The sequence below is a fragment of the Solanum lycopersicum genome, chromosome 10 (assembly GCF_036512215.1).
Source record: "Solanum lycopersicum chromosome 10, SLM_r2.1".
Classification (NCBI taxonomy): domain Eukaryota; kingdom Viridiplantae; phylum Streptophyta; class Magnoliopsida; order Solanales; family Solanaceae; genus Solanum; species Solanum lycopersicum.
Window position 1 is genome coordinate 25,941,091 of NC_090809.1, and position 17,085 is coordinate 25,958,175.

Consider the following 17,085-nt stretch of genomic DNA (forward strand, 5'->3'; position numbering starts at 1 on the left):
ATAGTATTAAATAATATTAGTATTTACTGTGTACTAATCCTAGTCCTATTAGGATTAGTACTCCTTAATCCTAGTCCTATTAGGATTAGTACTCCTTCCTATATCTCCTATATATATCTCCCATGTATTCCCTTATTAGGTTAACACTTCAATACAATCAATATTCCTTCATGGTATCAGAGCCAGAAAACCTAGATCTTCTTTTCTCTAGGTTTTTTTTCTCTCTTTAGGGCACCGGCACCGATCGTTCCCTCTCTTCTCTTGGGCGGCGGCAGCCATGACAACCGAGGTGGTTCCTCTCGATTCACTTCTTTCTGGCGTTAAACTCCTTCTCAGGCATCTTCATGCCCTGATTCCCGAAAAATTATCAGACATAAATTATCCTACATGGAAAATCACCGTTCTTACAGCCCTTGAGGCCAATTACCTTCTCAAATACATCGATGGAAGCACAGAACCGCCGCCGGCAGTCATCACCGCCACGGACAAATCAGAAAAAACCAATCCGTCCCATGCCGCCTGGAAAGCCGTGGATGGCCAGATCCGATCATGTTTGATTGCGGTCATCTCTCCCACGGTTCAGAAACACGTCCGATCCTACACAACTGCTTCAGCCCTGTGGACGACCCTCGCAACACGCTATGCATCAATTTTCCACTCTCATATTTTTCAATTGCGTGATCGTCTCCACACAATTACCAAAGGCACGAAAACTTGACGGAGTATTTAGACGAGGTCTCCACCATCATCACAGCCCTCGACACCGTGAACGAAATCATTCCCGAAAAAGATCTCGTCATGTGCGTCGTTCGGGGGATCCCATCAGCTTACTCCTCCATTAAACAGGCGGTTCGCATCAGTCCAACGCCCGTTGACCTGGCTACTCTCTCATCGTGGCTAAAAAGTGAAGAAATCAACGTGGATCTGGAGAGCAAACTTCTTCAAGAAGCCGCTGTTATGGAGCCGGCCACCGCCCTCACCGCAAGCCAGAACTATCGCGGGGGGCGTGGTGGCGGCCGGCAGGGGAGTCACGGCGGCTACGGCAGAAACAGCAGAGGCCGCGGGCGCGGCGGTCGGCAAGGCAGTCGTCCGCCGTACGACGGTCAGCAGCACGGCAACAATAACAACCTGCACTCCTTCGGCAGCGGCGGGCAGTCATCTTCCAGCGGCGGGCAGAGAACTTACGAGCAGGATCGTCCAACTTGTCAAATCTGTCAGAAAACAGGACACACCACTGTCCGTTGCTGGTTTCGGTATGAGGAGAGCCAAAATAGTGATAACCGTGCCAATTATGCATCTCAAGCCGGCCCCTCCTCTGAATGGCTGTTGGATACTGGGGCCAACATTCACGTTACTTCTGATCTATCCAAGCTTAACGCTCCAAATCCATATCATGACTCCAATGGTATTACTGTTGGCAACGGTGAGTCCCTTAATATTTCTCACACTGGCACGGGTACCATTAAAGCCCCCACCACTATCTTTCACCTAGGTAACCTTACCCACGTCCCTTCTATTAAAACCAATCTCCTTTCAGTTCACCAATTCACAAAAGACAATAATTGCTCACTCTTGTTCACCTCTAATGATTATCAGATCCTAGACAATACTACCAAGAGGGTGATTTTTCAGGGCCCCTGTGAGCATGGTCTGTACGTTCTTCCTGGCAAAGTTCGTCTGCCCACCCAGTTTCAGAAAAGCGTTCTTGTGGCTCCGGTGGCTCTTTTGGCTGATGGCCACGGTCTGTTGTGGCACAGTCGTCTAGGTCACCCGTCTACTCAAATAATAAATTCTCTAATGTCTCAATTAAGTTTTTCTTCCATTTATGTAAACAATTGTGACTCCTGTTCAATTGCTAAATCTCATAAATTACCTTTTACTTTATCTGAGAAGCGTACAACTGCACCTTTTCAACTTATTCATTCTGACCTATGGGGTCCTACTGTTGTTCCTTCATTTGCTGGTTTTCGCTATTATATTTGTTTTGTGGATGATTTTACAAAATACACTTGGTTGTACCCATTAAAACACAAATCACAGGCATACACCACCTTTGTCACTTTTGAAAAAATGGTCAAAACACAATTCAATTCTCATGTTAAACTTTTTCGAAGTGACAATGGAAAGGAATATGTAAATAACATCTTTGGCCAATTTCTGCAATCCCTGGGAATTATACATCAAACCTCCTGTCCATACACTCTCGAACAGAATGGGGTGGCTGAGCGTAAGCATCGCCATCTCATTGAAACGGTGGTTACTCTTCTACATCAATCTCATCTCCCTGTCTCCTTTTGGGTAGAAGCTCTAGCCACCGCAAACTACCTCATTAACAGAATGCCCAGCCACACTCCAACAAATCACCCTATCAACTCCTTTACCAAGAACTTCCCAATTATACCAACCTCCGCGTCTTTGGGTGTCTTGCCTACCCTTGGCTACGCCCTCATATTACTAACAAATTACAACCCCGATCCCGTCCTTGTATTTTTTTGGGCTAAGGGTTATCGCTGTCTTGACCCACAAACTCATAAAGTCTACATATCTCGTCATGTCAAATTTGTCGAAAATGAGTTTCCCTACGAGTCTATTTCCTCCTCCACAAATACATCATTCATTGGCGTCCTTCCCCTTTTTCCAACATACTCACAGGGTCCCTCACCACCTTCCCCCACACCTCCATCCACTACCCAACCACCCCTCATCACCCCTTCGACCGTCACCCACAATACACCCGCAATCACCACCCACACTCACAACCAACCAAAACCACCCCATACCCACAACATCTCCAGCCCGATCCGTTTTGGGTACTTCCCGGCCACCCCCGAATCACCACTGCCCGTGCCACCCCCCAATACTCATCCCATGTTAACCCGTGGCAAAGACGGTATCTTTAAACCCAAAATCTTTCAGGCTACCATACTACCAAATACACCCCTTCTCGATAGTGAACCAACAACCTACTCTGTTGCCTCAAAAAATGCTTATTGACGTCATGCTATGGATGACGAGTTTAAGGCTTTGACTGATCAGAAAACTTGGATTCTTGTACCTAAGCCCCATGGGCGGCACCCAGTGGGCTGTAAATAGGTGTACAAAATTAAACACAATGCAGATGGAAGTATTTTCAGGTACAAGGCTCGTTTGGTTGCTAAAGGCTACAATCAGGAATATGGGCTTGATTACTCCGAGACATTCAGTCCTGTTATTCGGCAGGAAACCATTCGCCTGGTACTGTCACTCGCCGTGCGCAACAATTGGCTCATCAATCAGTTGGATGTTTCCAATGCTTTTCTTCATGGCATGCTTGATGAAACTATCTACATGACGCAACCACGGGCTATATTGATCCCCGCTTCCCTCAACATGTTTGCAAACTCCAGAAGTCTCTGTATGGGCTCAAGCAAGCCCCCCGTGCTTGGTACACACGTCTGAAAACGTTCCTTCAGGAACTCGGCTTCACGTGTTGCGTACACGACACGAGTCTGTTTACTCGATATTCAGCACACGGTACAGTCATTCTTCTTGTCTATGTAGATGATATCATTATTACAGGCTCTACTGCAGCTCTCATTCAGGATGTCACTCGAGCTATTCATACTACCTTCAAAATGAAGGACCTTGGCCCGTTACATTATTTTCTGGGAATGGAGGTTTCTCGGACAGGCAGCGGCTTGTTTCTTCACCAGTCAAAATATGCTCGAGATCTGTTGCAGAAAGCTGGACTGGAAAAATGCACCAGTCAACCAACACCGATGGCAGTCTCTTTGTCTACGAATGGAGCCGACACCCCATTTGCCGATATCACCCACTTCCGCAGCCTCATTGGGGCTCTACAGTATCTGGCCATTACCCGTCCTGACATCCAGTTTGCTGTCAACCGAGTTGCTCAGCGCATGCATCAACCAAGTGAACATGATTACCATTGTCTAAAACGCATTCTCAGGTACATTTTTGGCCTTCTTGGTTGTGGTTTACTCATTCGACCCAGGGACTTGGAACTTCGGGGGTTCTCAGATTCAGATTGGGCGAATGATAAAAATGACAAAAAATCTACATCGGGGTTTCTTGTTTTTTTGGGGCCGAACCTGATCTCCTGTTGTACAAAAAAACAACCCAAGGTCTCTCGGTCCTCGACTGAAGCTGAATACCGCGCCCTTGCTCTTCTCGCTGTTGAGACCATGTGGGTCACATATATTCTTCGCGAACTCCTCGCCACTCACACTGTTCCTGCTCTCTATTGTGACAACAAATCAACCATCTGTGTGACCAAGAATTCTGTCCTACACACCAGAATGAAGCATGTTGAAACCGATTGTCTCTTTGTTCGCGATAAAGTTCAGGCCGGCACCATGACTGTGCAGTATGTACCCATTGAAGAACAACCGGCTGATATTCTCACCAAGCCTCTCCCGAGCCGACAGCACGATTACCTCAGTTCCAAGCTTTCGTTCGCTTCCGCTCAGCTCAGCTTGAGGGGGGGGGGGGGATAATAACAGATAGTATTAAATAAATAGTATTAAATAATATTAGTATTTACTGTGTACTAATCCTAGTCCTATAAGGATTAGTACTCCTTCCTATATCTCCTATAAAATTATCCTTCATCCATCTATCAGTTCCAAAATACTCATGTTATCCATCTTTGCATTCAATATTAACCACTTTGAAGAAAAATATTTTATTTATAAACTCAAAGGTTCTTGAATCTTAATTTAAGTTCTATCTATCGTATGTGTGAATGTTCTAAAAAATAACAGTAATATCTCTATTTGTAAAAGCAAAATCAAATTAAATTAAGATTAGAAATCACTCTAACTAACAAAATCTAATAAGTAAATTTTCTAAATAACAAATCATAATCAACTTATTTCTAACTCAAATTTTGAATAATTATTTTCAACACACTTTTGTAACGGAGAATAATTTAAAAGATTTTTAAAATTAAACTTTTAAATATGTGACAAACATCTATTGCCAAAATTTTAAGTTAAATTAATTAACAAACCTTCCATTCTTAATTATGTTCGACCCAAATCATATACACCCACCAAAAAATCAACTTAACCGGAAACTTCACCATCATCATTGTAAACCTTCCGATCATTATCTACCATGGCGGATTCAGAAATTTATAACTATGGGTGCTCACCATTTTCAACTTATATCAACCAAAGAGAGTAACTGCGAGCTAAAATTTATCAAAATCGGTGTTATTTTTTCAATGCGATAGACAATCGAAATATTTAAATTGTTTCAAAAAAAAGGAGGAAACAATATACTTTCACATACAATTGTAGTTACCAAAAAGACAAACCAACAGAAGGAAGACTCTTTCGCTTTTAAATTGAAAAACTGAAATAAAGGCGCTAGAACACATTTTTTTCCTTCCCTTTTATTTTTTCTAATTAGACCGATGAGAAGAAAAAGTTAATAGTAACGGAAGATCTTGACTGTTTATATTTTTTTGGAGATTAAGTTACATAATAGACATGAGAAGTAAACTATTCAAGATTTTAAGATCGAGATTACTTTTGAAGCTATCTATCATAAATATAAATGTATAAATTTAATACTTGTCAAAAGAAAAAATAATTATATTTATATAAAATAGCCAAAAAAAATCAAAAAGAAAAATAATCTTCGAAAAATAATTTTGTTTTAGAAAAATTAGAAATACGACAATTAGTGAAAGGGGGAAAAAGAAAAGGTAGAAAGAAAAGAATTGAGGGAATTGAACATGGGCATTTCTTAGTAGTATAAGACCTTGAAAACCCACTTCCAACCACCATGCCAACTAATACATTTATTTATTAGGTGCTCGACTTTTATTTTATACGGTATTACCTTAATTTTGATGTAAATTTACATAGTTCGATATGAGCTTAATGGGTGCTCGAGCACCCGAGCAACCCCATGTGGGTCCGCCCCTGACCATTCGATTGGAAGATGACTTTAACTGTTGGAAGACTTATTTCACTTTTTTTTTCTTTTTATTGTATTTCATTTAATTGGTTGAGTTCAACTAATTTGAGTCGAGTATAATGGGTTTATTGATTAACTTAAATAAATTAAAATGTATCAATAGATGATAGTCACGTATTTACAAAAATTTAATAAAATTTATCTATAATAAAAGTGGACATTATTAAACTCAAATATGAATAGAAGAGATATTTAGGAGCCAAAAGCCCGCTTTCTAGGAAAATGGAGAATGAGATTTAACTTTGGTCAGTTCTAACTTCTTGATGAATTTGTAATAGGATGGAAGGGTGAAATCGCTAAGCGTAAAAGTAGATTTATTTCATATCTTAAGCAGAGGCGAAACCAATAGTATGTCAGGGGTTTATTCGCATTGATGAAATTTTTTTACTATTTATATGTGATTAAAATTAATATATATATATATATATATATATATATATATATATATATAATAGATGTCGAAACACTTTCAATTAAGTCATAATTCACATATTTACTTTTTTAGATTTTAAACTCCTTATTACTAATCCTAACTCCACCACTAATTAGGTGATTTCGGTGTGTATCACTTACTCTGTTATGAATGTGTAGTTCCCAAATTATTTCGAGTTAGTTGAACTTTGACCCAAAAATTAATTTAATCTTTCTTAATTTGACACAATGTGGCTATTTATTACCCCTTGTTTTTATTAAACATAATCCAGAGCATAGAGGAAGACAAAATTCAAATTCAAATTATATTTTCTATGAAATGAACCTCACAATCTATACAACATTTATTACTCATTCCAAAAAGAGAACAAAATGTGAAACCAGTTCAAGTTCTCTGTCCCTTAATGGAGTATCCATAAATACTCTTAATTAATGGAGTAATTAATTCCATAGTTAAATATGTTTAACTAATTGGAGTAGGTAATGTTGAAATTGCGTTACTTTGAAAAGTAATTACTCTGACAAAGGGAATTAAGTAGTATAAATAGTAATAATAAGAGATTAGAAAGGTAATTAGAAAAGAGTATAACAATGTCTACCATCATTTACCCTGAAAACACTTCTCCTGCTGCTGATGCAGAGGCCATTAGGAAGGCTTGTCAAGGTTATTACTTATCGTTTGACTTGACTCAAAATTTAAAAAATAATGTAGTTCTAAATTAAAGTTATATGAAATTTATCAAAATGTTCTTCAATCAAGTTGTTTTTTTTCCTTGTCTAATACTATTCCTTATGATTTCATTTAATTGTGCAATTGAATATTATGTTTTTTAGAAATTTTATATACTTGATTAATATATAACATTTTTGTGATCGAGTGAAATTTAGGTTGGGGGACAGATGAGAAGGCTATAATTTCAATAATTGGCCATAGAAATGCAACTCAAAAGAAACTAATTAGACAAGCTTATGAGGAGTTATACTGTGAAGATCTTGTCAAGCGCCTTGAATCTGAATTATCCGGACAATTTGAGGTTTCATTTAGAACATTTCTACTTGATTTGAACTCGGGATAGTCATGTATTCGTATATATTATAATTTGAAGTGTGTCGTTTACAGAAAGCAGTATACAGATGGATTCTAAATCCAAGAGATAGAGATGCAGTAATATTGCATGTTGCAATTAAAGAAAGAGCGATCCCAAATTATCGCGTGGTTATTGAGTACTCATGTATCTATTCCCCTGAAGAGTTGTTGGCTGTGAAGCGTGCCTATCAAGCTCGTTACAAGACATCTGTAGAAGAGGACATAGCTCAGTATTCTACTGGTCATCTTCGCAAGGCATCTTTCTTTCTTTTTTTTTTCCTTGTATTTCTACCCACTTTTATTTTTGTTGCTTGGTCGCGATGTTTGTGTTTAATTCCTTTTGCAACATATATACAGTTTTTGGTTGGGCTAGCTGGCACATATAGGTATGTTGGTGATGAGTTAAATGCAAGAGTAGCCAACTCTGAGGCTGATATTCTTCACAATGCAATAAGTACCAAAGATTTCAATAATGAAGAAATTGTTCGAATCATTTCTACAAGGAGCACTACTCAACTCGTAGCAACTCTTAATCGCTACAAGGATCATTATGGCTCTTCAATCACCAAGGTACTTACATACATCCGTCATTTGGCTATAATATTTATGGTTTCTTACTTCTTTTTCCTTTTCAGCACTTGTTAGATGATACAAATGAAGGTAATAAAGAATACCTACTAGCACTGCGTACAACAATCCGATGCATTAGTGACCCCCAAAAATACTATGAAAAGGTACATGATTATTTGTTTTATACAAGAATCAAAAATTAACTTTATATACAGGATGCCCACTATTCCATTTTTATGCAGATATCTTTAAAAATAAATAAGTGATTTATTTCTTCAAAATTTAATCTTAACATAGTATGAAAATTGATGTTCAGGTAATTCGCTATGCGATGAACGAGTGTGGGACTGATGAAGAATCAGTGACAAGAGTGATAGTTACGCGGGCTGAGAAGGACTTGAAGGAGATTAAAGAAGTTTACTACAAGAGGAACAGTGTCACTCTTGATCAGGCAATCACCAACCACACTTCTGGAAATTACAAGGCTTTCCTCCTAACTCTTTTGGGAAATGAGTAATTTAAAAGGAAACTTTCTTTCTATTTTCTAAGTTTAAGCTTAGGAAGGGTTTGAGTTGATCTCTCTAATTAAAGAACAACAAAAACTTGGCCTGTCTTTTCTCTTAATATTGTTTTGTTTTATCAATTACTAAGTACTTTTGGATTTTAAAAATATCTTTTCCATCAAGATGAGATTAAATTCATTCAATAACAGGATAATATTTACCAAACTAATTATAGGTTCTTGATGTAATTTGTTGAATGCTCGAAACTCAAAGACTCTCGATTGCTGATTACAACATGCTTAAGACATCACTCTAAATATCATGTCTGTATATATATCTGTATGACGACTTCTAAAATTCTGTTAAGTCACACGTGGCAACAAATCAATCTTAAAGAAACAACGATGCCAAAATATTGTTGCCAATCTGTGTTAAGAAAATCAGAAATTACTGGTTGTGATAAATCATTCAGACACACGAAGTAACTGAGATTTTTAGAACCACTAAATAAGATGAATAGAAATTTATTTGTAAAAATAATTTAATCTGTAAAACTTACCAGAATCTTGAATACTCTTTTTGATAATTTAGGAAAAAAATCAAGTCCACTGAATTCACAGTGTCCCCTTAAGGAAATTATTCCCCTGTAGTATCCGAGGTTTGATTTGGAACATAACCTCCCAGGGTAAAATGATCTTAATCAGTAGAGTATAGATACCAAAAACTCTACTGTCAGCGAATCAATCCACAGCAGGAAAGTACACGAAGAAAAATGTGTTTTTTAAGAAGTAGGAAGATCAGAAAATTCGTTAGTAAATATTCTGAAGACTGAATGGTATTTATAGGCAAGAATAATATATTCTGAAAGGTTGCAACCCTTTTAGAATTGACACAACCATTAATGAAAGGTTGCAAACTTTCAAATGGTATTGACTGTTCCTGAAAGTTGCAACCTTTCAGAACAGTGGCGGGAATTTTTAAATATAACGGAATTTAAAACGGGTCACGCGCGCGGATCCGAGTCGGGTCGGGTTAACTAAAAAGTTGAAAACATTTCGGTTAATTTCTGTTATCAACTGATTAATTGAAAATAATTTTTGACCATTTAATTAATTAAATAAATAATTAAAATAAATTTGTCCAAAAAATTATCTCTCGATCATTTGCCAAAGCCAAAGCCAAAGCCGAAACCGAAGCGAGCGATGACAACGACGGCGCGAGGGGGGTCCCTCTTTCCAACCCTTTTAATAATTAATAGGGGTGTTTATTTATTTAAACTCTCCTATTTTCATTTCCATTACCGATGAGGGACTATTGCCGTTTTTATTAAAACATTAGAGGACTTTTCAAGTTCCCAACCTTTCAAGTTCTAAACTTTTCAAATTCCTCTCCTTCCCTCTATTTCCCATCAATTCTTGCTACATACCCAACAATCCCCCACATTGATGGGGAATAGTTATAACATAGGAATGCACGGACAATTGTGTACTTTACAAGCAAGGATTAATTGCATCTGGATAAGTAGGTTTCCCCTTGGACTTTCCGTAGTGAACACATGTCGGATATACTCGGTCAATCGGTAGATGTGATATCTTTGAACCGTCGAACTTTGGTGTATACCTAGACAACCATATGTCACACAATTAACCCTTTACTGTTTATGATTCTTACGGTTGTGTGCGTTTCAGCCATGAATACCTCCTGGTTTCATGAGTGTATAGAGAATAAACTTTTGACATAAAATTCTCTTTGAAGCGGCTTCCACTTCACACTCACATAGGTGATTTCTTACCGTGTCATCTCGTAGATACACTATTTGGTCAAATCTACCAAACTTAGCAAATCATTAAAAAACTTTAAGCTTTATTACCTCATTAACAAGCCTTAAAGTCTTAACCTTTTCCTGAACATTGTCTTCATCATGAGAATGGATTGAGTTAATTGACAATGTCGAACCGTCAGCCACAACTTTGTTTTTCTCCTTGAATCTAGCTCTTGGGATCTTCAGTCCGCTAGATAGAGTTACCGTCATGCTGACTTGTCCTAAGCCGTAAACCCATTCCCTTAGATGATCTTTCAACTGCCTCTCTCACTAGGCCTTTCGTTAGTGCATCTGACACATTATCGCTTGACTTTACATAGTCAATTGTGATAATTCCACTAGAGAGCAGTTGTCTTATGGTGTTATGTCTACGTCGTATATGAAGAGACTTCCCGTTGTACATAACGCTCCCTGCCCTACCTATTGCTGCTTGACTATCGCAATGTATGCAAATTAGTCCAACAGGTTTGGGCCAGAATGGAATATCCTCTAGGAAATTCCGGAGTCATTCTGCTACTTCACCAGCCTTATCTAAATCAATGAATTCAGATTCCATTGTGGAGCGAGAAATACATGTCTGTTTGGAAGATTTCCAAGAGACAACTCCTCCACCAAGTATAAATACATAACCACTCGTGGATTTTACATCATTTGACCCGGTGATCCAATTTGCATCACTATATCGTTCAATCACAGCAGGATATTTATTATAATGCAAAGCATAATGTTGTGTCCATTTTAAATAACCCAACACACGTTTCATAGCCATCCAGTGAGTTTGATTCGGATTACTAGTGTACCGACTCAGTTTACTAATAGCACATGCCATATCTGGTCGCGTGCAATTCATAATATACATCAAACTTTCCAACACTCTGGCATATTCCAATTGAGAGTCACTTTGACCTTCATTCTTTTTAAATGTACAACTTAAATCAATTGGAGTTTTGACTACATTGAAATTCAAGTAATTGAACTTATCTAATACTTTTCCAATATAATGAGATTGAGATAGTGCTAGTCCCTGGGGAGTTTTGATAATCCTGACCCCTAAGATCAAATCAGCAACTCCTAAGTCTTTCATATCGAACTTGCTGGACAACATGCGCTTAGTAGCATTTATATCGTCAATTTCTTTACTCATTATTAACATGTCATCAACATACAAACAAACAATGACTTCATGATTCATAACGTTTTTAATGTAAACACATTTATCACATTCGTTAATCTTGAATCCATTTGCCAACATTACTTGATCAAATTTAGCATGCCATTGTTTGGGTGCTTGCTTGAGTCCATAAAGTGACTTCACAAGTCTGCACACTTTCTTTTCTTTACCAGGAACTATAAACCCTTCAGGTTGTTCCATGTAAATTTCTTCCTCTAACTCTCCATTTAAGAAGGCTGTCTTTACATCCATTTGATGGATTTTAAGATCATGCACTGCTGCTAGTGCTATTAACATCCTAATTGATGTTATCCTTGTTACTGGAGAGTATGTGTCAAAGTAGTCCAGACCTTCCTTTTGTTTATACCCTTTGACTACCAGTCTAGCCTTATATTTGTCAATAGTCCCATCAGGTTTCATTTTCCTTTTAAAGATCCATTTTGATCCTAAAGGTTTATTTCCTGGAGGAAGATCAGTCAATTCCTAAGTGTGATTGCTTAAAATTGATTCAATCTCACTATTGACTGCTTCTTTGCAATAAGTTGACTCTGACGAAGACATAACTGCTTTAAATGTTTGAGGCTCATTTTCAAGCAATAGTGCTACAAAATCTGGTCCGAAAGAAACAGATTTTCGTTGTCGAGTACTTCGCCTAGGTTCCTCACTAGTTAGAATATTTTCCATTGATTCTTCTCGTGGTCGTTTAGGTCTTTCACTTGTTGACACACTTTCAATTTTATACGGATAAATATTTTCAAAAAACTCTGCATTATCTGATTCAATTATCGTATTAACATGAATCTCAGGATTATCAAATTTGTGAACCAAAAATCGACAGACTTTACTATTCACAGAATACCCAATAAAGACACAATCTATTGTTTTGGGTCCAATTTTAACTCTCTTAGGTAAAGGAACCTCTACCTTGGCTAAACACCCCCACACTTTGAAATATTTCAAGTTGGGTTTTCTTCCTTTCTACAACTCATATGGAATTGATTGTGTTTTTCGATGGGGTGCTCTATTGAGTATTTTATTAGCTGTAAGGATGGCTTCCCCCCAAAGATTTCGCGGTGAACCAGAATTGATCATTAAGGCATTGATCATTTCCTTTAATATTCTGTTCTTCCGTTCTGCCAAACCATTTGACTGTGGTGTATAAGGTGCAGTAGTTTGATGAATAATACCATATTCCAAACATATCTCTGCAAAAGGAGATTCATATTCTCCACCCCTATCACTCCGAATCATTTTTATCTTTAGATTCAATTGGTTTTCCACTTCATTTTTGTATTGCTTAAATGCATCAATTACTTCATCCTTACTATTAAGCAAATATACATAACAAAATCGAGTGCAGTCATCAATAAAAGTTATAAAATACTTTTTTCCACCACGAGATGGTGTTGACTTCATATCGCATATATCTGTGTGAATTAAGTCTAAAGTTTTAGAATTCTTTCAACAGACTTGTAAGGATGTTTAACAAACTTACTTTCCACACAAATTTCACATTTCGACTTATCGCATTTAAAATCAGGCAATACTTCTAGATTAACCAATTTTCGCAAGGCTTTGTAATTTACATGTCCCAAACGGGCATGCCATAAATCACTTAACTCTAATAAGTAAACAGAAGCAGAATTTTTATTAATACTGTCAATAACCATTACATTTAGTTTGAAAAGACCCTCATTGAGGTAGCCCTTTCCTATAAACATTTCATTCTTACTTATTACAGCTTTATCTAGGACACACTTAAACCCGTTCTTAACGAGTAGTGCAGCAGAAACTAAATTCTTCCTAATAGTAGGGACATGCAGAACATTGTTTAAAGTCAACACTTTGTCGGATGTCATTTTCAGCATTACTTTCCTAGTTCCTGCAATCCTTGCTGTTGCTGTATTTCCCATGAATAAATCTTTATCATACTCAGCAGGAGTGTACGTTGCAAAGGCTTCTTTTGCAGAGCAAATATGTCTAGTAGCACCTGAGTCGAGAAACCACTCCTTGGGATTTCCAACTAAGTTACATTCTGATATCATTGCACACAAGTCATTTGCATCTTCCATCTTTTCCACGATGTTTGCTTGACTTTTGCCTTTGCCTTTGTTTTTGTCCTTTCTTGGAGCATGACAATCAGAAGATCTATGACCAGCCTTGCCACAATTATAACAGTTGCCTTTGAATTTCTTCTTGGCCTGTTCTGACTTCTGCCCGTTGGACTTCTTTCTCTTTTTGTCTTTGGTAGGAGCTTCTTCAACAATATTAACTCCAATGATTGTTGAACTCTTACGCGACTTCTTTTCGACATTTCTGTTATCTTCCTCAATCTTGACACGAATCACAAGATCTTCAAGCTTCATTTCTTTACGCTTGTGCTTTAAATAATTTTTGAAATCATTCCACGAAGGAGGCAACTTCTCGATCATTGCAGCCACTTGAAAAGATTCATTTACTACCATATCTTCAGCAATCAGATCATGGAGAATAAGTTGAAGTTCCTGCACTTGTGATCCAACAGTTTTACTATCTACCATTTTATAGTCTAAAAACTTTGCGACCACAAATTTTTTCAAGCATGCATCTTCTGTCATATATTTCTTCTCAAGTGCATTCCACAACTCTTTTGAAGTTGTTATTGCACTATAGACATTATATAAGTCATCCTCTAAAGCACTCAAAATGTAACCTTTACATAGGAAGTCTGACTGTTTCCATGCTTCAACAATCATAAATTTTTCCCTATCTAACATATCATCAGCAGGTACTGGAGTATCTTCAATTGTAAATTTCTGCAGACCAAGTGTGGTAAGCCAGAAAAATACTCGTTGCTGCCATCCTTTGAAATTCACACCTGTGAATTTACCCGGTTTCTCTGCTTGTGATACAAAAGTTCGGGTTGGTGCAACAACAGCCACTGTAAAACCAGTGTTTTCCATTTCTGATAAACAAAATTGATACAATATAAGTAAGCAATAAATTATAATTGCAGACTTAAAGGAGTATAAAATCACTAAGATTTTTGTCTCCACCAAAAATACAGATTTAAATAATTTCCTTAAGATTGTTGCCAATCTGTGTTAAGAAAATCAGAAATTACTGGTTGTGATAAATCATTCAGAAACACGAAGTAACTGAGATTTTTAGAACCACTAAATAAGATGAACATAAATTTATTTGTAAAAATAATTTAATCTGTAAAACTTACCAGAATCTTGAATACTCTTTTTGATAATTTAGGAAAAAAATCAAGTCCACTGAATTCACAGTGTCCCCTTAAGGAAATTATTCCCCTGTAGTATCCGAGGTTTGATTTGGAATATAACCTCCCAGGGTAAAATGATCTTAATCAGTAGAGTATAGATACCAAAAACTCTACTGTCAGCGAATCAATCCACAACAGGAAAGTACACGAAGAAAAATGTGTTTTTTAAGAAGTAGGAAGATCAGAAAATTCGTTAGTAAATATTCTGAAGACTGAATGGTATTTATAGGCAAGAATAATATATTCTGAAAGGTTGCAACTCTTTCAGAATTGACACAACCATTAATGAAAGGTTGCAAACTTTCAAATGGTATTGACTGTTCCTGAAAGTTGCAACCTTTCAGAACAGTGGCGGGAATTTTTAAATATAACGGAATTTAAAACGGGTCACGCGCGCGGATCCGAGTCGGGTCGGGTTAACTAAAAAGTTGAAAACAATTCGGTTAATTTCTGTTATCAACTGATTAATTGAAAATAATTTTTGGCCATTTAATTAATTAAATAAATAATTAAAATAAATTTGTCCAAAAAATTATCTCTCGATCATTTGCCAAAGTCGAAGCCGAAGCGAGCGACGACAGTGCGAGGGGGGTCTCTCTTTCCAATCCTTTTAATAATTAATAGGAGTGTTTTTATTTATTTAAACTCTCCTATTTTCATTTCCATTACCGATGAAAGACTATTGCCTTTTTTATTAAAACATTAGAGGACTTTTCAAGTTCCCAACCTTTCAAGTTCTAAACTTTTCAAATTACTCTCCTTCCCTCTATTTCCCATCAATTCTTGCTACATACCCAACAAATATTATAACAAAACAAAGGTATTTCCAAGTAAAATACAACATTATAACGGATATTTTGGAATATATATTAATAGGAATAAATGATTTTGAGGTACAATGTTGGTATCACAAAAGCAGAACGTAATGCTGGTATGATAACCATTGTTCCCTCCATCAACATGGCAACAGTTCAACTCACACTAATGCATACTAAGTAACTAGTTTACCAACTCATTGGACTCAAATTCTTCATGTTATACATTATTATTATGTTTTGATTTGATGCTAATCAAGGGGGATTTCAGACAAACTCAATTTTGATGAATTTGCTGATCGAAGCCCCCCAAATGAACCGGCATCTCACCGGGGGAATGGATATTTGTTGTTAATGCGTGGTGTATGATTATAGGGGTCTGGTCACGTTATTCTCTCTATCATCTCTTGTATGCACATTTTAGACTTATTAGGTTATAGTTAGCTTTGTTTACTTGGGTACGGTACTCCCTTCAGATTGTGGCATATGAATTGCTTTACTCTCTCTACTTGTGCTCAATTGAAGATTCTCGTAAAGACTTGAATGTGTTGAGGTTGAACCTTATTCAAATCATCTTTAATTTCGACTTTTACAATTTTGCCATAGCTGGTAGTTTTAGTAGTTTAGTATTAAATATATTTTTCAAGAGTTGACTTTTGGATCAAAGCATGGTTGAAAAATAACCCACTTATTTTATGTTAAATCTTAGTGGGAGACCCGTATAGAGTGGAAACTATTCTACTTTAATTCTTAAATCCATTATAATAATAATAATGAAAGATTGATAGGGCAAGAAAGTCCCACATGGCTCACTAGAATTTAAGGCAAAACCTTTAGTTATGGCCTATCAACCAACAAAAAGCCACAACCAAAAGAATAGGAAGAATGACAAAGTCAAATTCTTATAGAATAAATGAAATAGTAACAAAGAGAGAAGAAATCAACACTTGAAATTGAAATCGTCGAAAAATGAGTGTAGTTGTTGTTGATGGTCCAATGATGGAAGAATTCGTTGATGACGCTGAGGCGTTTGGCAAGTGGACGGACAAACATTTTGATATGCTAGACACAGATGGAAACGGGGAATTGTCTCGAGATGAGCTCCAAAACAGGAAAGGTAAATTCTCATCGTCTGAATTTGAGTTGCAAAGCAAGGAAGAAATTTCAAGTTTGTATGACATCCTTATTGAAAGATTTGATATTGACAAAAGTGGAACTATTGATAGACAAGAATTCAAGGCTCTTACAAAAGAAATCATGTTGGCTAAGGCTAGAGGGATTGGAAATTCCCCTGTTTTAGTCATTCTTCAAGGGGATAGCCTTGTTATGAGGGTTGTTCAACGTTTTTCAGCAAAAAAATAACTCATATTTATTTATCTTCCTTATTCATTTCTCATTACTTGTTACTCTTTATATTATAGTTTGTGTG

At 36.9% G+C, this 17,085-nt stretch overlaps 2 protein-coding genes across 2 annotated transcripts; both read left to right on the forward strand.

Annotated features, from left to right (window-relative positions):
• The first annotated feature begins 6,962 nt into the window (after positions 1-6,962).
• Positions 6,963-8,785, forward strand: LOC101261373 (annexin-like protein RJ4). The gene is made up of 6 exons (XM_069290293.1): positions 6,963-7,084; positions 7,309-7,454; positions 7,541-7,762; positions 7,865-8,077; positions 8,143-8,241; positions 8,394-8,785. Exons 1-6 carry the CDS (start codon positions 7,012-7,014, stop codon positions 8,592-8,594), a joined length of 954 nt encoding a protein of 317 aa, XP_069146394.1. The 5' UTR covers positions 6,963-7,011; the 3' UTR covers positions 8,595-8,785.
• Positions 8,786-16,625: 7,840 nt separating this feature from the next.
• Positions 16,626-17,018, forward strand: LOC101248823 (uncharacterized). Its single transcript, XM_004248924.5, has one exon. It carries the CDS (start codon positions 16,626-16,628, stop codon positions 17,016-17,018), a length of 393 nt encoding a protein of 130 aa, XP_004248972.1.
• The last annotated feature ends 67 nt before the right edge of the window (positions 17,019-17,085 follow it).

What these genes read in the sequence shown, in the direction of transcription:
- LOC101261373 (XM_069290293.1), top strand. Translation starts at nt 7,012, where the DNA reads ATGTCTACCATCATTTACCCTGAAAACACTTCTCCTGCTGCTGATGCA. An exon ending in CATTAGGAAGGCTTGTCAAG is followed by an intron (nt 7,085 to 7,308) that starts GTTATTACTTAT and finishes AGTGAAATTTAG; the next exon opens with GTTGGGGGACAGATGAGAAG. An exon ending in CCCAAAAATACTATGAAAAG is followed by an intron (nt 8,242 to 8,393) that starts GTACATGATTAT and finishes ATTGATGTTCAG; the next exon opens with GTAATTCGCTATGCGATGAA.
- LOC101248823 (XM_004248924.5), top strand. Translation starts at nt 16,626, where the DNA reads ATGAGTGTAGTTGTTGTTGATGGTCCAATGATGGAAGAATTCGTTGAT.